The sequence below is a fragment of the Podarcis bocagei genome, assembly GCF_964188305.1.
Source record: "Podarcis bocagei genome assembly, chromosome: 17".
NCBI lineage: Eukaryota > Metazoa > Chordata > Lepidosauria > Squamata > Lacertidae > Podarcis > Podarcis bocagei.
In genome coordinates this window covers 32151828-32179041 of record NC_138143.1, presented here as the reverse complement: position 1 = coordinate 32179041, position 27214 = coordinate 32151828, and the positions used below count along the sequence as shown (strand labels likewise).

General features: G+C 40.0%; 2 protein-coding genes across 21 annotated transcripts in view; one reads left to right on the top strand and one right to left on the bottom strand.

Moving 5' to 3' along the window:
- NRG1 (neuregulin 1) overlaps positions 1–27214 on the bottom strand; it is a 513412-nt gene that overhangs the window by 10766 nt on the left and 475432 nt on the right. For 12 of the 20 annotated variants that reach the window (XM_081176447.1, XM_081176432.1, XM_081176449.1 and 9 more), the window contains 7 exons: positions 23930–24056; positions 17631–17689; positions 12579–12602; positions 10068–10103; positions 7355–7457; positions 4324–4450; positions 1296–1426 (listed from right to left, as the gene is read on the bottom strand). In XM_081176447.1, coding sequence (XP_081032573.1) covers positions 1296–1426; positions 4324–4450; positions 7355–7457; positions 10068–10103; positions 12579–12602; positions 17631–17689; positions 23930–24056 — 607 coding nt within the window. Of the gene's footprint in view, positions 1–1295; positions 1427–4323; positions 4451–7354; positions 7458–10067; positions 10104–12578; positions 12603–17630; positions 17690–18205; positions 18274–23929; positions 24057–27214 lie in introns of those variants that run through there. The other 8 variants (XM_081176444.1, XM_081176434.1, XM_081176445.1 and 5 more) reach the window with 5 other exon arrangements.
- The window catches only part of LOC308576951 (uncharacterized protein), a 121249-nt gene that overhangs the window by 51103 nt on the left and 42932 nt on the right, over positions 1–27214 (top strand). The gene's annotated exons all lie outside the window — the stretch shown is intronic.

Here is a 27214-nt window from a genome sequence, read left to right as displayed (position 1 = left end):
CCCAGGAGTAAATTGCACAGGACTTATTCCCAAGTAAGTGGGCTTTGCCATCATGCAAAGGAATAAATGGCCAGACCTTCACAACCAGTGACCCACCAAGCTGAACTGCCTGCCTGCCCCCTGTATGGTAGGGTCCAAGGGGATTTTGGGGCCACTAATAGTTTTCTGTATGTCTCACACTAGAAAAACAGGGTTGTCAAGCACATAGGGTCCCCTGATCATTAGGTCCAGTCGTGGCCGACTCTGGAGTTGCGGTGCTCATCTCGCTTTACTGGCCGAGGGAACGGTGTACAGCTTCTGGGTCATGTGGCCAGCATGACTAAGCCACTTCTGGAGAACCAGAGCAGCACACGGAAATGCAGTTTACCTTCCCGCCAGAGCGGTACCTATTTATCTACTTGCACTTGATGTGCTTTCGAACTGCTAGGTTGGCAGGAGCAGGAACCGAGCAATGGGAAGCTCACCCCGTCGCGGGGATTCGAACCTCCGACCTTCTGATCGGCAAGCCCTAGGCTCTGTGGTTTAACCCACAGCGCCACCCGCGTCCCTTGTCAAGCACATGGCAAGCAGCTAAATATGGTTGGTGAGACATGTTCAGTTCTGTGGGTCACACATTGGGCAGGAACACTGCTCAACCTTGTTCTCATCAGAGGCATCAATGAGAATTAGGCATAGCCTACAACTTAATAGCAATGAATCTATTATACAAAGGAATAATTGCAACATCCCAGGAACAAAAATTTGATTACCTTGTTACTTTGATTACTCTGTTACTCATATGATGCATTAGTCATTAAGAATAATAGTGTGATCAAGGTATGAAATTACTGCAACACGGAGCTTTCAGAACTTTTCACATTGGTGACACACTTTTTAGACATGCATCATTTCGAGATACATTAATTCAGTTTTACTAGCAAATCAGAGGTTAAACTAACCCCTTTCCAGCCCCGGGATGGGCGCAGGGAACGTTAGTGTGATACACCTATGCACTGCAGCCGACACACTAACCTGTGACGACAGACAGTTTGGAAAGCTCTTCTGCAACAGACACGGGCTCTAAAATCATGAAAGGTTGACAATTGCTTTAGCCCTTCCCCTCAGCCAACAAAAGCTGCTTTTTAATATGGTTTAGAAGAATATGTGAACATTTCAGCACCCAGTAAAAAGTCTCTGTAATCAAAGATTTGTTGCAATCTCCAGAAAGGTCCAACATGGTTAAAAGTTTACCAAGATGCACCTTTTCTTAAAACAGGAAGAAACAAAAACCTGCAGGTTTTATTTCAGCCTCCTACCTGTGACTAGGTGTCTGGGTGACCGTTGTGGAATGGTGAGTCGTTGAGGTATAGTGGCTTGTAGAAAATGATGTCTCTGTTTCTCTCTCCACAGCATGCTCACTGGATATTACATTTTTTGATACATATTGCTAAATAAAAGGGAGACACAACTCATATTTATAAGCACAACTCATACATCATGGATGGGATTCACCCAATTAGTCCTTTAAATGGAAGGGCTTCTACTTGTGTAACTGGCCTTTCTCCTCTCCCTCGTGGCCCCCCACCAGTGGCTTGTGTGTGGGTCAGGAGAACCCTGTGTATTTGGTCTGGCAGGTTAATGTGCTTGAATACTCCCACTGAGACCTCAGGAGGTCTTTAATAAAGAATGGGGAAAGTTTATGATTTATTTGAAAAGCTATTGCAAACAATTACACATGTTGGTAGGATTGACAGAAAACTTGTGGTAAAAATTTGAACTATGGATTAACAAACGATTTATAAAAATAAGAGTTATGAAAGAGATGCAGAGGTGGAAATCATTACATTAAGATCCACAATGGAGGGCGGGGAGGGAAGTCAAAAGGGATTATATGTTTATGTATATAATGTTCACTTGTTTATGTAAAATAGAAAATGCAAAAATAAAATTTATGAATACTCCCACTGAAACTCCCTCCATCTTACAAACTAGTTCATTAGGGAGAAATGTTTAGCTATCTAAAATTACAACACTAAAGGTGCTTTCTGATAACAGCACATCAGGCCAGAACATGGACTGGCTTTCTCCTAATGCTCTGGCTAACCAAGGGGAAGACTTCTGAGTAGGGGCTATGGATGTGTTTTGACTTCCCTTTTCAAATACCTTCTCTCTCCACCCATAACAACTAAAAAAAAAATATGTTGGTCCCCTGAATTTCAGTGGTGAGGAGGCAACCTGTTCTTAAGTTCTTTGTGAAGTGTGTTAGGGGCAGCATAAATTTCCTGTGTTTTTACAAACTAGTCTTTCAAAATATTTAGTTTGGCCATCATTTGGGGACTTTATAGGAACAATAGAGTCTGAATTCTGGCCTATTCTTTCCTAATGGCTCAAAAAGCAATTGACAGAAGAAATAGTTTGCCTATGTGGTACCTAAGTAACAGGCATAGTTTGTCTACAAATTGGCTCTCTCAGGGAATGATGTAATATGAGAAATATCTACACTGGTTAAACACAGAGAACAGGTGAAATACTTTGTCCGCTGGAATTGACAGCAAAACTCTTATTGACTGCAAAGATCCTTAGGATTACCCCCAAGGTAGCTCTGGTTCATCTGTAAAATGTACTGCTAGCTGAGTGCTATTTTGGTTCTGTTCAGGAGTTCACCCCATTCTTTTATCTTTAATCCATAAATCAGGTTTTTTGGCTAGTAGGCCATGGACTGCATTCAACTCTCATTGCCATTTTTTTTTAGCCCTTTCCTTAGCTCAGAGTGGCACCTGTCAAATGAGGTGGTGCCCTGCATGTCTAAACTTGCAAAGACCTCTCCACTTCTGTTCTGGCCAGCAGACATTGCTCCCTACCAACCTGAGAATGTCTGAAAAAGCTCTTCAGTAGCAGTGGATTGGAAGCTGCTTCTCCTTTTGCCAGCAGGCATGGATTAGGAGAAATCACATTGTTAATGCTATTTACGCTTAAGCACTGTGTGTACATTGAGTAACATAGCCAGTAGCTCCTCCATATTCATGAAACACTTTCTTGGGAGTACGTTTGGGCTCTAAAGACATCTTGGAAGCTATGAGGGCAGAACCTCCACTGAAATGAACATGAAGAAGAAGAGTTTGGATTTGATATCCCGCTTTATCACTACCCTAAGGAGTCTCAAAGCGACTAACAATCTCCTTTCCCTTCCTCCCCCACAATGAACACACTGTGAGGTGAGTGAGGCTGAGAGACTTCAAAGAAGTGTGACTAGCCCAAGGTCACCCAGCAGCTGCATGTGGAGGAGCGGGGAAGCGAACCCGGTTCACCAGATTATGAGTCCATAGCTCTTAACCACTACACCACACTGGTAATATTTTACATGAGCTATGTATGACCAAGGGCAGCTCTTTTACTTGAAACAAAGTGGTGGCAGGCAAAAGAACTGCAACAAAATCTTATCTACTTTCTCAGAGAACCAAGGGCATGATTGCTCTTGTGATTAAGAAAGTGAATGAACGTGGGATCCACACAGGATATGGCACACCCTTTGCTTCAACCATGGGAATATTCCCCCTCACATGGATTCCATTTTGTGAGAATGAACACTGTTGTGGCCTACCTCTTAGGCAGATGGTTCAACCTGAGTTGGCAGTGCTCAGTATTATTTTGACGTTAATATTCTATGTCCTTAAGATGGCTTTCAAAGTAGAATTCCATGTGCAAAACCAGAAAGGGTGCCCACAAAAATACCCTGCTTCTAACTTCAGGTTCTGTTGTTGTCTGGACAAGGTGCATGGTTCATGATTGCTTTTTTGTGGACAATCTGTGCAAAAGGATGTCTCTACATTGCTGTGCTGATAAAATCTAATTTCCATGATTTCATATAGAAGAACTACCAGGATTTGAATTCTCTATAACTTAAATTTATGTAACTTCAATTATGCATTTGCCCAGAAAAAGAAAGTCTGTAAATTAGTATTACTCTGAGTTACATTCATAAGAGCCAACTCCTAGGGCTTAGGGTTCCTTTGGCATCCTCCATAAAATAGTTGAGGGGGCTCAGCCCCCACTAAAAGTTAATGGGCATTGTTATTCAAATGGTGAGCATGTGCCACATCTTGTGATCAATTATATGGGATGAGGCTGACCTGGCCTCCCCCATATTTTATTCAGGTTGGCACACCAGTTACATTGGAAAACTTTCTTCACTCTTACAATTGCTTTTTTAGGTTGTCATGGTAGAATAACAAGTTATTTGGGTGGGGGAGAGAAGCATGCTTATCATTTCTATCTGATGACTGATTAAATGGCTCTCAGATAAAAACTGGTGATGAACTGATGAGCTACACTTGCAAAACTTACATTCACCAGCTGGACATTTTCTGGCGGCGGGTGTGGGTGGTGAGGCCCATTGGCCATATTGACTCTATGGTTGCGCTCAGATCGAAGGCCTTGCCGGAGGCGGTCGTGCAGCTTTTTCCGCTGTTTCCTGCGTTTCAAATAAAGAACAGCTTAAATAGTCAAACGGACAAAGCATTTCTGCTCTGCAACCATATCTGACCAGCACATTCCCATACATGGATTATCTGAATGACAAGAAACTGCAAGAGATCTATACGACGCGAAGAGTTCAGGACTTCCAGAACTCTGTCAGGCTTATGAGGAGAGAAGATTTATCGGGAAAGGTGGTCTACCTTCCAAAACGAATTGCCTTTCTGAAACTTTCACAGTCTGTTGCTCTTTTGAGATCAAAGGGGGGACGACAGCCATGGATTTCAATTGAGAAGCAAGACCCTATGATATATATGTTATCTCTTCACTTTCACCCTTGTTTCTTTGTCTCTATCCAAAAGTGCACTTCATATGTTTTGGAAGGTGCTTGGCATAATGCACAAGGACTTTCTATGGAGTATGATCATGGTTCTCCCCTTGTCAGTGTGCCTATGACTTTAATAGGTGGGTTCTAAGAAACTCAGGTGGCAGAATGGGTCCGTGTATCTGGTTGTTAACCTACGCAGGGATGGATGTGGGCAGGATTCCTGCACTGCAGAGAGTTGGCCTAGATGCACCTCTGGGTCCCTTACAATTCAGTGAAAACAATGCTCTTATCTCTTATCTTTACAGGAGAACACCATTCCCAGCAGCAGCAGCTAGTTTCTTGTACCATATCTTGGTGCAGAGGCCCTTGCAAGGCTTTATTCTGAATTCATGTGCATCTTATCACTTTTCTGAAATAACCTGGTTATCCTGATGCCTGCCTGCAATGTAATGTACAGCCGTGGACATGTACTGACTTTAGCTGTGCAAAGAGAAAAAAAGAAACTCTTTTTGTACAGCAGTCATATATTTTAAAAATGTAAGCTGTTTCAAAATGTTTTTAAGTAAAGTAAAATCCAAAGGTGGTAATTCTTATGGTTTTAAGCTATGAACTTTGTTCAGAATGATGCAACTGTTTTTTTACTGAGCTTTTCCCCAAGCTCTGCTGTCACAGAAAGTGCTGAATCACTCGCTGGCTTCTGCTGAACTATAGATGGGAGGAGGATACTGCATCAACTGCAAATTCACCTGAGTCAAGGGATACAGCCGCAGCAAAGAAATCTGCTTTATTATATAATATTATAGTGTATGTTTATATTGCTTTGACTCTGCGCACGAAGGTTAATACTGGCATTCCCTTGATTAAGAATAGGTGTTCTCATAGCAGGAAATGACTGAACGATCCCTCACTAAAACCTTTACTAGCTGCAAAATAAGTGTATGCGTTTTTCTTATTTAAATTTCATTAATAGGAAAGTGTAGTGGCATTTCCAGTGGCAATGTTAATAAAGTGATAAGGTGACATCACATAACACTGACTCTTCCAAAATGTTCCATCTGTACAGCAGTTAATTCAATGAAGAGGCACCGCTGCAAGGAACAGAATGCGCATTTAGCTTTTGCAGTACTTTTTTCTTTTCTGTTTCCCTTTAGTGATTTGCTTTTGTGTTTTTTTTTTGGTTAGTGACTGCCCTTCATGTGCAGAAAAAAAATGGCCCATTTCCAATACAGAGATGAAACAGAATTACCTACCCTCAGCAAGTAGACATAAGGATGGGCTACTCTAAGAATAAGCAATTCTCATTCCAATATGCTTTAAATTCCTATATTTCTCTAAGAATGAAGTGCGCCTCCAATTTTAGTTCACAAGCAAGTGTGGCTCTGGTATCAGATTAGATAACACTGCAGTTAGATTATGGCCCATTTTGCATGTAAAATTTAGCCAGCCATGGCTTAGCATGAGCAAATGAGCAGGTTCTCAGAATGAAGTTCACAGCTGCAGTGCTCTTCCCCTAGTCCAGCTGCTGCCATGCAATTTAGGCTTAGGGTTATGTTCAGACTGGGTGTATGTATTTCAGAATGTCAAGAGGCACAATAAATAGATCAGAGTTTAACCATGGGTCAGGTGTACAATATAAGACACAGTAATAAGACTTTCGTGTAGGTATGTCCAAAGTTCGTTTTGGGGGCCTAATCTGGCCCGCTGGTCGGCCCCTGTGGCAGTTTATTTCCTGGGGTAAAACCCTAAAAACCTTAACAGTTTCAATCCTTAAAAAAGCTAAACAACTTTGGGGTAAAATCATAAAAGTCAACAACTTCAATCCTAAAAAAAGGACTTGGTTGGCCCTTCGCTTCATCAAATTTGGCCCTCTTTGAAAAAAGTTTCGACGCCACTGAAGGCTGCCAATTCATGGGGTGACAGATCAGTTACCTATTGACATGCATTTTGACATTCATTATTAACATACTGAGCTAGTATATTAAAGTGTGGGTGAGATTTTTGGATTCTCCTGGTTCAGGAGTTATCCTACAACATGATTAAGAACTTTCTAACAATGAATTTTAATTCTGAAGCCCTTCAGAACAGATGGGACACTTAGGCAGTTATCTCAGTGGGTCATGAGTTAGATTAGAAAAATCTAAGGGATCGTCTCCTTATAGACAAACAATCCCAGTAACTACCTGCCTTGTTGGTAGTAGCAACTGCCCTGTGGAATGCCCTCCCATCAGATGTTAAGGAAATAAACAACTATCTGACTTTCAGAAGACATCTGAAGGCAGCCTTCTGCCCAGAGTGGCTGGGGCAACTCATTCAGATGGGTGGCATAATAATAATAATATAACAATAACAATAATAGTCTTCTGAGGGGTCATCTCCATAGGAATTTTTTTGTGATTATACAATACAGTATAGCACACTCCAGCTTCACTATAAGGTTACAAATAAATTCTTGAGTTTATTTAGCTGCTTAATCTTGCATCAACAGTTGCAAGCACATTTCTTAGCCTTTTGTTTTGACAGGGTCCCGATCCCTCAGTGATAAACACAAATATAGAAAGGAAGAGGAAAGTTTACTTGGTTTTGCAGTAGGCCACAACACACATGATTCCAACTACTAGGAGAGCAATGCAGATGCCAGTTATGGTCAACACCCTTTTCTGGTAGAGTTCCTCAGCTTCTAGAAAGGGGCAAAAAGGAGAAGGTTACAAAATGTACACTAGATAATAAAAGACAGAGCAACCAGTGTCACAAACAATTATTTTACAATCTCAAGCAGTGAAATCAATGGCACAATCACCATACAAAATTTAAGTTTAGAAATTAAGATCCAAATGCAATACTAGGGATGGAGGAATATGAAGTTTAAAATAAATATAATTCAAATTAATTTGTACTTGTAGTTGAAAAATTCTGTTTTTAAACATAATTTTAATAAAAATTTAGAAAAACAAAAAATTACGCAAAATAAAATGCACTGATAGAACAACAATGCATGTAGTGTAGAAACAGGTTTTTCCTCCTTGCAAAGAGAGCTGGATGAAGATAGATTTACAACAATCTCTCCCCCGAACCCAACAATTTTCTCCCCCCTTTCTTCTTTGGCATTTTAAAACACACTGCTGCTTTTCCAGCATTAACTTAGATCACAGCAATCTTTACATGAGAAAAGTTACCATTGTACTTTTGAGTTTGGCTTGCAATTACGCCACCGGTGAAAATTGCACCACTTTTAGAGGATTGCTAATGCAGTTTATCTGCTGACCCCAATTCTTTCCACTGGCCCCAAAGTGGCTGCAGCAATAGGCAGCAATGCATTGTATCACATAGATATTGCTGTGCTTACTCAAATGTCATAACTGTAGCAAAAAGAACAGTTGCATGAAGAAGATCTGTTCCACTGCAATGACCTCACTCAAGTGATATTTTATCATTATTAAGTAATTCTTAGGGCAAGCAATGTTTGGTTTGGAAAACCCCCCACCACATTCCATTGTCTGTCACACTTGGCAAAACATCATTGTGTATGTTGAACAAAGGAAACGTTACAATTAGAACATTGATACTAACTGTACACTGGTTCATGGAACTTTTTGTCTCCTCTATTCCTTTTGTGGTTTGTATTTTCAGTACAAAATTGTGAAACTGTTACATCATCCTGATAGAGCAAGATTAACGCAACCAAGGTGTGAGGATCCAACAAGGAGTTACAGAGATGGGGAACCTGTGGATCTCTGGATGACGTAGGGCACCCAACTCCCACCAGGTCCAGCCAGTCAGGAATGTTGTAGTCCAAAAACCTCTGGAAAACCACAGGTTCCCTATCCCTGAATGAATGGAGCACTGCTGATAAACATAAATGCTTAAATTTAAGGGAGGGAGGGAAGAAAAAATAACTTCAATTTCTTTTGGAAATGAGGCTACCATCAATGGGACAGACTCTGAAAGTCTGCTACTTTTATGCTTAAGAGTCTGTTAGTGTTTGGCAATTTCCTGGTCTGCTGATCTTTGTATGTTTGCAGATAAGACATCTGCTAGGTCTTGCTTAGCCTTCATCTGTTACTGTTTTCTGGCACTAGCCTGTTAGGTCCCAAATTCTTCACCTCTGCCGTCACTGTTGCTCCTAAGAGCGTAAATATTTGCTTAGACATTGACCCAGCGTATAGTTTGATTACATCATAGTGGGCACTGACCAATAATTGGCAGCGTGTGCTGATATGCTGCGGTGTATCAGTTTGGGAGGAAGGAACTTCCATGAAGTGCTGACTGTGCCTGGAAGAAATTCTGCTTTCCTTTCATGGCATTTTGGAAAACGTAGTTTGGCTCCTACATGTGCACTGGTGTTTTTGCATAGATAGTTTTGTTTTTCATGGCACATCTTTCTAAGTCGTTTTTTTCTCTGCCCATTTCTTTCGAGACAAATAGATTAAAGGAAGAATTTTTTTCTTGTACTTATCTATTATCCTCAGACTTTGCCTGTGTGGACTTTTAGTTGTATCATAGATTAAACAACAGTTACCAAAATGTTTAATGGATAATTGAGATTTCTAGGCTCTCTAGCAAGACCACTTTATTTTTTATTAGATTTGGTATTGCCCCTTTTGCTGTGATCTCTTACGTTCCTTAAAATGAATTAAATTCAATGGGATTTATTCATCGAGGACTGCACAGAGGAACACAGGCATACTCTCTCCCTTCCCACAACCATAACCCCTCTGAAAATAGTTTTTCTAATTAAAAAAAGCCATGAGAGGCATTACACACACTTTGTGGATATCATCTAGTTTGTTTCTGAGACATACTTCAAAGAAATAGGGCAACTTGAAATTTACTATGAACCAAGATTGGAATTAAATAAAACCCTTTCATCTCTATGATACAATGCATCCTATTGTTGGATGAGTTATTTCCTACAAGCCAATCCCAATGTAAACATCAGTTAACAGGCTTCTGAACATATTCAGGCAAAAATTAATAGCACTACTTATTAAAAGAGGGAAGGAAGGGTCAGTTTTGTGAGAAAAGAAAAACTAGAACATTGAACTGATTATACAAATAAAAATCCAAGAAAAGGAAGTTAAGGTAGGGAAGCAATCACAAATATATGGGAGAGAGGAAAAAGAGAGGAACTGAAGGGAAAGAGAAAGTTAAAAGTTTGAGAAGTCAACTATAAGCCTGGCACAGCATGCTTGATAACTGGAAAAAAGAGTGAAGGAAAATGCTTGAAAATAAGATTTAAGCAGAGTTTGAAGGGATTTCACATACAGCATAACTCCTAACCTATGCTCACCTGAAAGCACTGATTGAGCAGCCAAGCACCTGGAGTCTTATAATGTTACAATACAACAAGAGACAGAAAGGTCATGCTAAATGCAATCCAGTTAATTAGTGCAGTTCAGAAAGGGTTAACATAGAATTCTGTTTGTAGTTATCAGTTATTAACTTGTGAAAATAGTGTTTTCTCCTCCCTCCTGCCCACGACAGACCAGGGTTGCGGTTACACGAACACCAGGGATACCATCACCAGTGGCATCTCCTATGGCGATCTCTCCCTGCAATAATGTGTTGCATGATGCAGAACTGCCATGTGGCAAGTACTCCTAGATATTACTGCATGCAGAGGCTACTTCACGGGAATGCTGGCTTTGGTGGCAATCCTGTGTCCAGCTTAAGATATAATATGGCCGTGACTATGGAAAAGACAATAAAACGTTTGTAAAAACGTAAACCGTTTCGCTACCTTTTTGAGTCAGCCTCTGTCTTATTAACAAGAAGTCTCTCAGTCTGTGTGGTGTCCTCAAGGCATACAACATGCTACGTGTGGTGAACTGTGTATCTTCTTGTGATACTTTCTGGAAAGCTTTTATTATTACTTAAAAGCCAGTAATCTGAAGAAATGTGTTACAAACGTTCTTCCTGGTGGACCTGCGTTCTCCCTCCTTGTCCTTTCACTTCCTCCCTCTTGCAACGTCCTCGACAGTTTCCAAGTTTATAATCCTGCAGCTCATTCTCACACCTGCCCACTCTCTCTTGGTGCCAAGATGGAGGAAATGTTTTGCAAACCCTCCATAAAACCGTATCCCCACTTTTTGGTGATTTTGTGCCTCTTTCTAAAAGGGTTCAATCATCTGTGCGAGGGAGTGGGTACCATGAGGGAAGAACGCTTACTTGCCCCCAGCCCAGCTGTACGTGTTACAAGTTAATTGCAGACGACTTTGGATGGGGATATATATCTGAATACACATCACCCAGCTGGAAATAATGAGGAACAGATGGACCTCATCTACATTCTGCTGCATCTGATTAGCACTCTGCTGAAAATTCCTCCTGCAGCATTATTATTATTATTATTATTATTATTATTATTATTATTATTATTATTACACTGGGTGTGGCCAGTATAAGGCTTTTATTGTCCTTATCCTACTTTAAAAATCATCAATCAGGTGCGTCCTTTCCTGCATGCTCCAGTGGTCTGGACTTCTCTTTAAGTGTTGTGCTTCCAATATTATATTTTGGGCTGGTGCTCAGAAACACAAGCAGTGCAACACACACAACATGTGTATTCATTGTCGCAGAGAATATTATCTGTTTTAATGACATTAGGATCTGAGCCCACAGAGGGTCCCAACGTGGAGCAAGAAGAACGTCAGGTAGGCTGTTTGTGCACAGTCACCAAGCAGTTGGAAAAATAGGGGACCAAAGGATAGCAAACATATCCTGCAGAAAGCCTTTTGCAAAGCAATAGGTAAAGGTAAAGGGACCCCTGACCATTAGGTCCAGTCGTGACCGACTCTGGGGTTGCGGCGCTCATCTCGCTTTATTGGCCGAGGGAGCCGGCGTACAGCTTCCGGGTCATGTGGCCAGCATGACGAAGCTGCTTCTGGTGAACCAGAGCAGCGCACGGAAACGCCGTTTACCTTCCCGCTACAGCGGTACCTATTTATCTACTTGCACTTTGACGTGCTTTCAAACTGCTAGGTTGGCAGGAGCAGGGACTGAGCAACGGGAGCTCACCCTGTCGCGGGGATTCGAACCTCCGACCTTCTGATTGGCAAGTCCTAGGCTCTGTGGTTTAACCCACAGCGCCACCCGCGTCCCTTGCAAAGCAATAGGTCACAGCAAATCATGCGAAAAGGCTTCAAGTAGAGGTCTCTGGTCTGTACTAAAACTGCTGCAGATGTTCCTTGCTATAGGCCTGCTTCACTTTCCCTGTGCTTTGCCTTACATTGCCTCTGTTTTACCTGGTTTTGCTTCACATGCTAGGCACTGCCCACGCTCGCCGAATACATGGAATAAGTCAAGTCCACAAGTGCTTCAATCTGCAATCCTCAAATCCTCTAGTAAAGCATTCACTTCAGCAGGATTTGTGGTGGTAGAATGGTGCAAGCTTCAAGTTTTCCCTAACAAAATAGGTTTCCTATGTCCTAAATAGGAGCACAGTAATCCTGCCATTCTACAGAATGGCCATTCTTTCTTTCTTTGTGACAGATGGAAATTTGGCAGGTCCTTCCAAGACAGGACAGCAGCAATGCTAGATTGTAGCAAAAGCAAGTTAGCCAAGAAATTGAACAGGAAAAGTAAATTTCCAGTCTTTTATGGCCACCTCAAGCATAATCCACAGTTTATACATGTTTATGTTAAGTGCAGATAGGGAGCTGGCAAAAACTGTTATAGCTGTATGATCCCTTCTAAAGCATAAGGAAGTTGGTTAGGAATTGAAGGGAGAGGGGGAAATAAAAAGGTTTTCAATCTCTCAGGGTCTAAAATCTGCAAGCTAAAAGGAATGATTGGTCCATACCCATAAATTCAATCCCAAGATGCTCTGCCAATGCAGAAAGTTGACATAAAAAGAAAGAAAAAGGAAAATAGTTTCAGAAAAGAGCAATACACTGTACTGGGAAAAAAAAACAAGTTACACATGGATATTATATCTATTTGGTGTTTGCACACGGAGACAGGACAAATGGCATGAGGTTAATGTGGCAGAGTTCATGTAAGCTTTGGCAGGCTCTTGTGTCCATTTGTGAAGCGATTGTTTACAGCAAATACACACTGGCATCTGTATATAATCTGGAAGAACATGGTGAATGCACCAGTTTATGTGAACCCTTAAATATATTTCTGATATATCATGGTGACGGACTCTTTGAACTGATTGTTGTAACACCTGGCTATTGTAGCATCTGCCCAACACGTGGATCTAAAAACATCTGTATATGAAATTTGCTAGTGTGTAGGCCTGTAACTCATAGTGGGCATTTAAAATAGTGACTCTAGCAAGGCAACATCTTCCTGTTTATATTTCTATATTTCCCCTCTTACACTGGGCTGTATCAAATTGACTTTCAGTCTATTACACAGAGTAATAAATTGAACGCGGGGAGTTTATTAGTTAAAACAGAACCAAGTTATATTTTGACAGTGCTTATGTCTGAAGGGAAAGTGCCATCTTCTTTGTCCATTGCCTTGTGGAGCTAATTGGTTTCACATGCTGATCAACTAGGTAGATTTATATTTTAAAGGCACAAATGTGAAAAACACTACTTTTATCTTATCGTCTGGGATGGAAGTCTGAGAAGAGGAATTAGGAACGGAGGAAACTGCTTGAAAAGGAATAGAGTTGCTAGGATCTCATTTTAAAACAGCATTCCTCATTGCAAAACTTTATGGCACCAGAACATTTTGACTGCGCTGAAAATTACTGGGGATACAACTCATTTTCCCGTGTTCTTTACATTTTATTATAAACTGGAAATAAGAAAGAATGTATCTCCAGTAACATAAGGGTTTGGAGCAGAAAAATAAAGTTTGGGGCCTGATTAGACAGAGCAAATTTTGGAGTGCCTAACTCTCTCACACTGGTACTCTGACTAATCAATGAAGCAATACCTAAATAATAGTACCCATGGTGTTAGTTTATATGGGTCCTTTGAAATTGTCTTCGGCCAGTGTTTTTTTTCTGTGGGTATGCAGGGGTATATATAACCCTAAACATTTTGTGAATCTAAGTTTGGCCTCATTGAGGGGCAGTATTTCAATATGAGTAGGAAAACATTTTTCTTTTTTAGAAAAAAAGCACTTTCTTCGACAGGCTGATAGGGTCTGGAAGGCCAACAACAGTGGGAGTTACATGTGTGTGTAGCATGCACAAGAGCATATTTTATAAAACATATTGTTGCCCATATTACATTTAATCCTTATTTCCTTCACCAAAATGTTACTACTCTGCTTACCTCTGGATCCCCTCTCTACATCTTTAAAAACAACCACCTTTTCTGTCCCTCTGTATTTAAATAAGGCCAACATTTATTTACTCTGTTTTAGAAACCTAAGGTAACAAATTATACATGGTAAGGGGGGACGGCGGGAGAATTTGCCCTCCCAGCAATCAGTAACATTTTAAGGGTTAAACGAATCTGAATTCAGAGATTTTCCCCTACAGAGCCAGTACTACATGCCTACATGAACACTACTAACAATATATATTAGTTGCATAGAAAGCTTGGTTGAGTCTTCAGTAGAATTAGTGACATGCTCATGCGTATATATTACTGCATTTACACTAGTTTGTAGGCAAGGAGGGCAGGCTGAATGGAAATTAATTCCAGTGAAAGTAACTCATTTCAGACAGCTTCTATTTGAAATAATTCAATGGGAGATCGGTACTTAAAGAAAATATATTCTGGCACGTAAACCTTGGCCAAAAAGCATGCAAGGGAAACATGCATCGCTCATTCTGACTCCAGAATAATATGTGTATCACTCCAATTGATATTTGATATTCATGGTAACATTCCCCTGATTTTAAAAAAAATAACCCAGACAGCCGTGCTTTGTTATGTATGTATTCTAATTTACTCTGCTACTGTTCTCTTATATTTCATCATTTGTGATATACTGTATCAGAAACAAAACATTACTTTAAATAGAGTTAACAAAATCCATCACCACAAGGGTACGGCAGCCAATGCATGCGAGAGTTGAATGTAGATTCAACTGAGTATTTTTTGCACTTTTCTAGCAGCACACATGCAACTATCTGTTCCTGAGGTCAGCTGTGCCCATGTGGTGATGGCTCATTGTCCAACAGCTTTCAATCATATTGACTGTGATAATAAGGATAATTATAATAAATGATGATGATAATAATTCAGCTATGATTAAAACCAAGAAAGACTGGTATAATACCATCTCTGTACGTTCATATTTAACATAATAAAGTCTTAACTTTGAATGTCAAATGCAATATTTAAGACACTCGCAACAAAGCGCTGCCTCTTTTTGAAACAAGCCCTGTTTCATATTCCAAAATTATGTAAATGTAAACCAAATAATGATCAACATGTTCATAGTTTTGCTGGCTCTCTGGCCATGGGTTTTGGATTCATGCCTGGCTAACACTGATGATGGAATTCTCTATGCTAACAAAATTAAAATTGCTATTCATATATTTTCAATCCAGTTGAAGATAGAGCATCTAGCACAGTAATGGCATCCATCTCCATTTAATATCCGTATTTGAACTACATTAGGTTGAACAAAAATATAGAGAATATGGATTGGCTGCATGCTCAGTTAATACTCTCTCTGGGCTCTGCCCTTTGCAGTTTATAGTAACATAGTGCACTTTTTAGTTCTTGTTGTAAATTTGTTTCTTAATTATGCTTTAGTTGAGATTTCTGCATTGCAGGGGGTTGGGGTCTATTCCAGCTCTAATATTCTATGGTTCTCTGATTGTTCAATCTCATCAGAAGTTGAGGGAGCTAAGAAGTATGAGTAGGTGCGGCTTTGAAAATATCTTAAGACATTTCATAGCAGAGCATCTTAGGCACAAAAATCCAAAACGTGGTACTGTATATCCCTCAAAATGGGTCAATGTTGACCACCATGTATTTTATAGTGGGAGAATCACTGTAGCATACAAAAAGGAAATGTATGTTTGTATTACAAAGCAATATCAAGAAAATCGTGTGGTGCATGCATTCTATGTAAATATAAAGGGTGGAATCCCATGTAGCGTGAGCAAGTGACCCCCTCATGCAACAGGGGTTCTCTTTTGTCTCCTCCCCCAAAGAGACTGACTTTCTCTGTAACCAGGCCTTTGGCTGATTAACATTCGATAGCCTTTTAAAATGTTTTTGTGGAAGAAGGATTATTGGTTGTTTTATTATTATGTATTTTGTGTTCTCGTTTCGTATTTTTATGTTGTGAACCGCCCCTGTGATCTTCAGATGAATGGCAGTAAAGCAATTTAACAAATTAATAAATTGCTCTGGAGGACTGAGGATCTCTGGAGAAGATTTTGAGGGATATGCAGGAGATGGGAGTAGGGTAAAGAGAAGACAAATCAAGGGTTCTGTTTGGCAAGTGAGTGGACATTGTTCACTGTTGTCCACAGTAACGGTAATCTGGAATTCAAAAGAAGTAATGGTCTACGGGACTACTTAAGTTGAAATATTTAGGTCTATATTTTAGGAAAGCAACACAAGTAAAAATCAATTATTTTAATGGCTAACACATAAAATGCAGCAAATGCATAAAATATTCAATCTTTTAATCTAACTAGGCAAACAACTCCATTTTAATATTATGTTTTCATATATTCTTGACCATCAAAAATACTTTTTTTAAAAAAGAAGAGCAATAGAAAATAAATTAGAAAATAGTTTCATATTATTTGGGGAATACGATTGTCAAGAAAACTTTTAAAGCACTATGACGTAGAGTCTATACAAATGAGCTTTTTAGTACTTAAGATAAACATCTGGCCAGTGTGGAATCTAACTCCCTCATTCCCAACAGAAAACTTGAAATATGGGAGAGGTAAGGCTTAGGAGGGTTACTGTAGATTATTCATATACATTTTTTTGTTCATAGATGAGGAAGATGGAACTGTATGTCCAGTGCAGGCTGTACACTAATGGAAATTAAACTGAACTAGCATACAGTATATTGATTAGTTCCATCTTTTCTAGTTAGTTTTGGAAAAAAAACTGTACAACTTAGCACAAACACAGGACACTCACTCCATGAGTGGATACAGTATTTGTAAGAACATATGAAATTATATTTCTATTGACATTCAAGGGGTTTTCTCAGTCTCAGCTTTTTATGAGGGTGTTTTTACTTGTTTTTATCCTCATTAGGATAAAAAAATTGTCTGGCATCTAAGGAGGTACTTTAAATGCTTAGTGAGGTTTTGAGGGACACCGGCAGAGCTCTTGATATTTTCATACTTTTTAAAATACATTATTTGCAACTAAACACCCTTTGGGGAAAAAAGACTAGCGTGATATAAAATATTTATTGATAATTCATTACCCCCAGTGAAAGCCTTCTTTATGTATCTCACCTTACATGCTTTTTCACATGGCTGATAAAATTGGACCGCCTAAATTCACCTTTCAAAATGTGCTTGTTACATGGTTATTGTTTGGATAACTACTATGGTTGAAATCTAATTTGCTCAAGCTCACTGGTTTCGGTGGGCTTAAGTCTGCCTAGCTCTGTGTTGGATTTAGGCCTATGGATGTACTCCATTAGCGCAGCGCTACATTTTATTTATTATTTGGGCTTATTTCATATTGCAGCGGCTGAGTTCAACTGTTAAAACTAGAGAGGTGCCTTTACAATTTGCCTAATTTTGCCAACTCAAATCTTAGTTGAATTCTTGAAATTTCTTGTGCCGTCACTTTTCCATGCAAACAAGGCAGAGGCAATCTACGCCAGAGTTTGTGTAATCCGTTTAGTTAACAGATAAAAAAATCTGAGGAAAGATGAAGCGATAAGAAAAGCAGCACCAACTGAGCATGCTCCTATTCAAGCAGAGACAGAAAGGAAGTGGACGTACTGTAGAAGCTTGCCATTACGTAGTTTTGACAGCGATCACCAGTAAATTCATTTGGGCACCTGAGAGTAAAAACAAAAACAAAAAGGTAGAGAAAACAGAGAAAAAGAGAAGAGGTGAATACACGCTAAGAGAGAAGCTTCTTTAGTGTGTGTGTGGCCTGGACTTGGTGTGTTCATCTCCAGCAACCGATTCTGTTTATCACTGCCATCAAAGCTCAAAAGTGAAGTGAATTGAGGTGAACTTTAGAGAAATATAACACGAGAGTACAACACTCCAAATGAAAACATCACTTTTGTTTTATGGCAAAATGAGATCAGTACACACCAGCAAGCTTTATTTTTAGGTCAAAGTTTCAGGAGACATATAGGATAGCTTGCAGTTTTAATAATGAAAAAAAAATGCATTGAAGAGGAAAAAACCATTACACTGGTTTATAATGTACATATGACAATGTACAGCCCAAGGCAGAAGAAACAGAGCCCGGTTCAAACTGAAGGATGAAAACACCAAGTGACACTGATTTTGACTGCTGCAGTTGGAGGAGAAAGCAGATTTCACATTATTTTACAACATACTTTCTGGGTACTGGCTTCTCATGGGCAGAACTTCAGCACATCTTTTCCCAGTGTATCCATGTAGGCACCTAAAGGGCAAAAATGTGATCAGCGATTGAAAAAAACAGCAAAACCCAGAAAAACAGAGAGAATGCTACTCTGTTTCCTATGGAACATGAAAACTCCTCGCAAAGACCTCTGGGAGGGAAAAAATAATAATGGAAAAAGACAAAATATCCAAGTCTGTTTTATAGATACTCTATATTCAGGTAGGTAGCTGTGTTGGTCTGAAGAAGTCAAAATAAATAAATTAAAAAATTGTCCAGTAGCACCTTAGAGACCAACTAAGTTTGTTATGGGTATAAGCTTTTGTGTGCATGCACGAAAGAAGAAGAAAAAGTGTGCATGCACACTTCTGAAGAAGTGTGCATGCACATGAAAGCTTTATACAATGGTACCTCAGGTTACAGACACTTCGGGTTACAGATGCTTCGGGTTACAGACTCTGCTAACCAGGAAGTGGTTGCTCCTGGTTAAGAACTTTGCCCCAGGATAACATGATAGATAGTTAACATAAGGATATGTACAATTTGATAACTTGCAGAGAATAACATGTGCTCAGAAATCAGAGAGAGGAGCTGAGGGAAGTCTTTGGGGGTGAAAGGGAGGGTTTGAGGGGGAGTGGGAAAAAGGGGGGAAATTAATGAATATGATAGGCTTCGATAGTTTGTATGTCGAAATTATTAATATATATTTTTTAAGAACTTTGCCCCAGGATAAGAATGGAAATCGTGCGCCAGCGGAGCAGCGGCAACAGGAGGCCCCATTAGCGGAAGCACGCCTCAGGTTAAGAACAGACCTCTGAAACGAATTAAGTTCTTAAGCCAAGGTACCACTGTACCCAGAACAAACTTAGTTGGCCTCTAAGGTGCTACTGGACAATTTTTTTATTTATTACAGATACTCTGATTGCATAGATTTAATCTGCAATTTTATTACAAAAAAATCTACATCATGAAAAAAAGCACCATACAGTGGTACCTCGGGTTAAGTACTTAATTTGTTCCAGAGATCCGTTCTTAACCTGAAGCACCACTTTAGCTAATGGGGCCTCCTGCTGCTGCTGCGCCGCCAGAGGACGATTTCTGTTCTTATCCTGAAGCAAAGTTCTTAACCTGGGGTACTATTTCTGGGTTAGCGGAGTCTGTAACCTGAAGCGTCTGTAACCCGAGGTACCACTGTATATTCACAATGGACCATCTCATCACTTGCTGATTAGTTAACTTATTAGATCACATTTTCTCTTTGCATTCGTTTCCAACAACAAATTCATAATCTTGACATTGCAATGTAAATGATAAACAATGACAAAAATAAATAAATCTGTCAATTCATTTGAGTTCATTTTTAAAAAAGTAAAGTTAAGGTTTATTTTAATGCCACATTTTAGTTGAAAGGCCACTCATAGAGGTGCACAAGAACTTAAATTACAAAATGAAATATATAAAATATAAATTTGCTGTCGGATTATGTCATGACAAACAATAATAATACCTTAGGAACATCAGGGGTTGGTGGGGAAAAGGTGAAGCCCAATGGAAAATATTGTCTAAGGAACCAAATGCAACTCCAGAAGGAGGAAGTTTCAAAGCCTGGATACCAATGTGGATAAGACTTTGGTTCGCACACTCGCCTCAGACAAAGACAAGACACGATGTAGATGGATGTCTGGATTCAAACTATGAAAGAGCCCCTTCTAGACAGCCTCAGGCCTGATCCAGAAAGCTTTCCTTATGTTCTTATCCAGTCCTTTTTTCTGGGGGGTACGCATACCCCTAAAACATTTTGTGAATCTAAGTTTGGTCTCATTGAGGGGCAGTATTTCAATATGGGTAGGAAAACGAGAGTACCCCTAAACAATTTTTAAAGCAAAAAAGCACTGTTCTTATCTATGGTCATGCTGACACTAATTGAACTCTGGAAAGTATGAGATTGAAAGCTTCCCACACAATTAGTGAAAAATCACTAACTCCCACATACGGTTTCCAACATGTAAATAAGGTATTTTTTCCTTTCGATTACATTCTATAAATAAATGATAAAAAGAGAAGCTATCTAAATCTGTTGTGGCAAACAGACAAAATTTCATGTGGTACCATCAAATTAGTAGGCTTCTTGTTTATAGAACGTGTCATATTTTGCAAAGTGCATGAAGCAACTTGCAGCATGAAGCGAATAAAATATTCTGAGTGGTCCACCAAACACTAGCATAATTGTTGCATTGCAGGCGTTCATAGGCTGGAATTCAGTTCCTCAGATGCACCATAAAGGTGCATAACTGGAATCTTGGTTATTTTTGCTGCAAAAGGCTAATTTTACAGTATAATGTTTATTGTGACATGATTACTATTTTACCAGATGCAAAAAGTGGACAGAAATGGCTTTAGATATAAAATATACATCCATAGAAACTTCAAAGATAAGTTCAAGTTTAACAACAGCACAGAGGTTTTTCCATGTGGCAAGGGCCCCATATTTTGTAATTTGTACAGTTGTTCTTTTATTATTTAGCACTCTTGCCAATTTATTGACACAAGTATATATGTAGCATATGCAGAAGTAATACTTAAAGGAAGAAATAGAAAGCAATTAAAATTAAATGTCAGTTTGCCATTCATGCCAAGGGGGTTGTGCAACATTTGGTTAACTTTTCCATGCCACATATTACTCAAAAAGACCCAGCTGCTTCCCCTGTTATGCTATAGGTCTGTCTCTGCAGCAACCAAAAGTGGCCATGAAAATGGTGATACCTATTGATTAAAAAAATGGTTAAAGCTATGGTTTTCCCAGTAGTGATGTATGGAAGTGAGAGCTGGACCATAAAGAAGGCTGATTGCTGAAGAATTGATATTTTTGAATTATAGTGCTGGAGGAGGCTCTTGAGAGTCCCATGGACTGCAAGAAGATCAAACCTCTCCATTCTTAAGGAAATCAGCCCTGAGTGCTCACTGGAAGGACAGATCCTGAAGCTGAGGCTCCAATACTTTGGTTACCTCATGAGAAGAGCAGACTCCCTGGAAAAGACCCTGATGTTGGGAAAGATGGAGGGCACAAGGAGAAGGGGACGACAGAGGACGAGATGGTTGGACAGTGTTCTCGAAGCTACCAGCATGAGTCTCAGATGGAAGCGAGCGTTTAATGTGTGAAGGAGTGTGGAATGTGGATGTGTGGTGTTTTACCGATGAAAGTTTGGCCTCGTTGAGGGACAGTATTTCAATATGAGTAGGAAGATGTTAGTGCACACAACCTCATGCCAATGTGGAAGCAACTGTGAGCTGTCAGCTGTGTAATATGAGGTAATGCATGTTCTTTGTACTTTTATCCATTTACTGTATTTATTTCCCCCGATTTGAACTATAAAATGGTTATTTTCTTGAGTCAAAATGAGAGTATCCCTAAACATTTTTTTAAAGAAAAAAAGCACTGGAAAGAATTCATCTTGTCTTGGAGACCTGAACTAATTCCCAGTGTCTAACTGTTCTCTAACCACCTCCTTCGCAATTGTAGGCTGCAAGTTTCTCCTTGTATAATTTGTTCTACTTTTCCTAGGTAGAATTCCCACTGCAGGAAATGACTGAGGCAAAATAGACATTCAAGTAGTTCTGCCATCTCTCAGGCCATCTTCCTCAAGCTGCAGTCCTTCCATGTTCTTTTTCTTGCTCCAAACATAAGCGAGTTGGTTGCTGTCCCCCCCCCCATCCCCTGCAAACCTTAGCTAATTCTGAGCTTTAGTATTCCTGACACCATATTTAGACGTTCAGCCTAATGCAGTGCACTCATATTTGGCGATCTGTTCCTCTTGCTATCTTCCACACATGCCCCCTTTATGTCTCTTGTTGGAGAGCTCCCTGTGAGGAATCACAGGCTTCTTTAACTGTCTTCCATTTTTCCTTCTCAATGGAACAGTTTGTGATAGTGCCTTCCACAATTTACTTTTCAGAATCTCTCATCCCCTTTGAATTATTTCCTCATTCAAGTATTTCTAGTCGTGAAACCCTGCCCAGCTTTTCTCTGAGCCATTTGAAATGGGCTTTTCCAAAGTCCACGGAAGATGTCCACCTATGCTCATTTTTCACATCCCTTCCCCTTATGAATTCCAAGATGACATGGTCACTTTCCTTCAGAGTTTCCCCTGCTCTCAATTCATCAACCAGTTCTCCCCTGTTCGCCAGGATTAAATCCAGGATTGCAGACTCCCTTGTTACTCTTTCCACTTTCTGAAATACGAAGTTGTCAGCAAGGCAAGGCAAGAATCTATTGGATAGTTCACTCTTAGCAGAACTAGACAGATATCAGATGTCAGGGTGGTTGAAATACCCCAGTAATACTATGACTCTTCTCTGTGAAAGTTTTGTAACCTGTTTTAGGAAAGCATCATCCACATCTTCTGGTTGGCTGGACATAATACACTGACACAGCATTATCAGTTTTGTTCCTCAGTCCTCATGTCTTTAATCAGATGCATTTGGCAGGGTTTTCACTCTCAGATTCACAGTTATCTTTACATATAATGCTAATCCAAATCCTCCCCTTTCTGAAGAGAAATCTATAATTTGACTAGGAAATCTGCCAATATCACTGCAGGGTTGTGACTTGGCAACATTAAGGGGACTATGTGGCCAAGAGGTAGGAAGGAGCAGCGGATGCGAATTTCATATATTGATTTCAGCTAATGCAGACTTCCATTTTTTAAAGGTCATCTTTTAAGGAATATGATTAGATACATTTAATTTTCTTCTAAGTATTGTTTATGTTGGTTTTGGGATGAACTTTAATTGTGTTTATTACAGGACAGGTATAATATGTCTGATAAGAATTCATTATCAGTTAAACTGTTTTCGGTCAGCTCCGTCATTAAATGCTAATATAGATGGCCATAAAACTAAAAAGAGCATGCATTTCTTAAATATTGCAAGGTGTTCCTGCTGACAGTGTACTGGATAGTTAGTTTAAAATGGAAGCAAAACAGAACTTGTACAGTAGTGCCCCGCAAGACGAATGCCTCGCAAGACGGAAAACCCGCTAGACGAAAGGGTTTTCCGTTTTTGAGCTGCTTCGCAAGACGATTTTCCCTATGGGTTTGCTTTGCAAGACAAAAACGTCTTGCGAGTGTTCCGGTTTTTTTCCGCTCCCCCCCTTTTTCTAAGCCGCTAAGCCGCTAATAGCCTTTTAGCCGCTAATCCGCTAAGCCTTTAATAGCCGCTAAGCCTTTAATAGCCGCTAAACCGCTAATAGCGCTAATCCGCTAATAGGGTTGCTTCGCAAGACGAAAAAACCGCTAGACGAAGAGACTCGTGGAACAGATTAATTTCGTCTTGCGAGGCACCACTGTATTTTACACCTCCTGATTTATTAAACATTGCTTCATTTCAGTAACAATTGCATTTAAAACCTTTTATGTAAGTGTCACACTTACATACATCACTCCTAATAATGTACATGATTGTTGACAAACCAACCCTGGATCTAACAATAGATCTAAGGTTAATATTAGTAAATTGTTGAGGTGACTCTGGGAACCAGACCATAATACAATGTGTTTTGGAGGTTAAATAAATGCAGTGACTCTGCTGTTCATTTGTGAAGTAAATTATTCATTGTTAAACAATTTAGCAGGTAACACAGAAAAAGTGTTTGTCAATAGATGCTACAACTCTACTAAAGAAAAGTTTTTGGTTTTTTTACCTGCACAAATATCGTGGATTTGGGAGATCTTTGACCATGAAGCACTCGCCTCCATTTACACAGAAGTCTTTCTTATTCACACCACACTTTGTGAGATGACTTGTCCCAGTGGTAGATGTCGATGTGGCTAGAATAAACACAGGGGGGATGTTAATATTGTTGCACAGAACAGCGTCAAACTAGAATGGCAGCATTTGCATTTTAGTGTTTGAAATATTAGTGCAATAAACATTCAGCTTCTTGATTACAAAGAAAAACAACTATGAGCCTGTCCAGAATATTTTTGGGTACTCCTATGATCTCTACATCCTCACTTACACCCGCTGTACACGTTGCAATCGTGTCACCTAGCCCTCTGTGTTTAAATATAGAACTGCACCAGTCACAAAGAAAGAAGTGTTTTGATCAGATCTTTCTCCCAGCTAAGTTCACCTCCATGAGTTCTGCAGAAGGCGAAAGTGATTGGGAGAGAAGTTGCAGTCAGTCATCACCTGTGTGTTTAAATGAATCCCCACCTCACTCTCTTGAGGAGAGTGGGGGAGCTCAGGCACACAAAACACACCCAATGGTGCACTGCATTGGTTTTAAAAGCCCAAAAGGAAAGCACTCCAGCTGGGAATGTTTAAAGAAAAGATGAACTTTTTCATACTATAGTTCAGCTATAATTAACAGTGAAATTAAAATAATTGGTAAACTATGCTTTGCATGTAACAAAGTCACTGTACAAATTTGCAAATGTATATACAATGTAAAGCCATAGAGTTCTATTACACATGGGCTGGGTCTACAATGATCTGTAAAACGTCATTAAAAATAATATTATAAAATGCTCAATGCATCTTCATTGCCGAAGGCTCACTGCTCTACAGCGCCTTCTGGTGTCACATTTTAATAACACATTTTAAATATTATAAACAATGAGTGTAGATGAGCCCATGGTATCTTGCATGTCTCCTTTCTTCGCAAAAACAACAACACAAACCCAAAACACTATCCTGATCCTGAATCTAGCAGTGACCAGGGCATTAAACTGGAGACTATGGTGTCACTGGCTAAGGAACCAGCCTGAGAACTTGCTGGTGATCCACTGAACTATAGACTGCCAAGCAGGAATATTGAAATACTTTATTGTCACTTGTACAACTTGTATACAGTGAGATTACACGAGCATCCCTCACTCAGCTCTCTTAGTCTTAATTCCCCTCGTTTACTGACGCACACCCACCAAACCCAAAAGTCAGTTGCCCTGTTGTTATCTTTTCATTCAGTAGCCTAACAGCCCATGGATAAAAGCTGTTATTTACCCTGTTGGTGCGACTAATCAAGCTTCTATATCTTCTGCCTGAGGGCAGGAGATCAAGAAAGTGCCGGCCAGGGTGTGAATCATCTCTGAGAATTTTCCTCACTCTCCTGAGGCAACGTTCTTCCGCTATTTCATCCAGCGGATTCACGGGACAGTCCATAATATCTTGTGCTGTATTCACCACACTCTGTAGGCTCTTCCTATCAGTTGATGTCAAACCAGCGTACCACACCATGATGCAATATGAAAGGACACTTTCAGGAACCAACTGAATCTGATGTCACAACTCCCTGGCACACAGAACCAGAATGAGGAGGCTCACAGTCCTCTTCCCCTTGGTTCAAGTGCCTCACCAGTTCAGCCCTGCAGGCAAAAAGGCCTTGAATATAGGAGAATTGTCCATTTTCAGGCTGACAGGTTGGCCCTTCAAGATACCCTAGTTTTGAAACAGGCCTCTCGGTTCATTCCCAACTCTTCTGGGGGCAAATTGTTCACTAGCAGCTCTCCTTGGTTCTGTCTTGCTCCATTGGTTCTAATGCGGAACCAGAACAGGACATTAATAGCCTGGCAACCTCTTGGCCTCACATACATTTCACCAGTTGTAAGGAAATAATCAAATACAGAATTATGTTGGTAATCCTGCAAATATGCTCATTGCAATTATTTTGCTATTGTCAGACACTACAGTGTGGAAAATACATCACCAGCACTCCAATGAAGAATTTAGTTGAGTCTGCAATCCTATGCACACTGCCCTGGAAGTACGCTCCACTGAACATATGCACTTCTGAGTAAATAGGAATAGCTTTGCTGCCATTGTATGAGACAATTTTATAGAGGGGCAAAGCAGGCAGAAAAGGCTGGTGAAGGAAAAGGAAGAAACAGAAGTGAAGATGGTTGAAACTAATGTATTATTTTGAAATAGCTGAATATTTTGCTTGAGGCCTCTAATAATTTTTATAATGCTATAAGAGGGTCACCTGGGAAGGAAGCTAATAATACCACCAATGCTATAACCATTAATTTTATAACTGACCTTCAAAATGCTCACACGTGTATGATCTCAACACTGGTGCTTGTTCAGTGTTCTCTTAGCTAGGTGGGAGCTGCTTCACAATGAGGAAATTCCATGTAGATTGGAGAATGTAAGTTTACGTGCCAATCCCATACAAAAGACTTGGGTGATCTGACTCGTTCCATGCGGCTGGGACACTGAAATGTCTTCCCAGGAAAGCAGCAGGAATTGTTCATAGATAAGTGGCTCCCACATGGCTAGGATAATGTCTAGATGGCACCCACCACACAAGAGAGATATAACAGGTAGTAGGAGAGCCGTTATTCACAATCTCAGCTCTCTGTCTCTCATATGTGAACTGCTAGTTGCTCTACTCCCAATTCCAAGGCATTTGCCAATTCTCCAGATCACTGGACTACTGATTTCCAAGGTTTAGCAATCTGGGGGCTGGCATTGCTTCTGCGTAGTTCTGCAGAATCGCTCAGCAAGCATATGGTTAAGCCCTTAGGAGGGAGAGGCTCCAGGAGGTCTTCCCTGACTCAATGTCCTCTAAGGAACTCCACATCTTATCTTCAATATGTGGAAGAGATGTTGTTAAGTAACTCCAGGTTGGAAAGTAATCTCTCCTAATATAATCTTCTTTCTCCTTTTACTTAGACTTCGGTTTAATAATCCACAGGCTGTGTTAAGAAGTTTGAGCATGTCAAAATATTTATTGCATATGCCTACCTAGAATCACATGTGAATTCCATTTCCCACTCCTCCCACTTTAACCCTCTAAAATGTTTCCTCCTGAAAGCAGACTATTACTCTGGAGACGCCCTGCAGTTCAGAAAGTGAATGCATTAATTTGAAAAAGAAAAGCAATATTGTCTGCTTGAGCTCCTGCAGACAAAGCTTATTACTGCCACAAAGGCTAATGGAATGCTTTAAATTGAATTACAAGGATGGTTGTAGAGGAGTCATG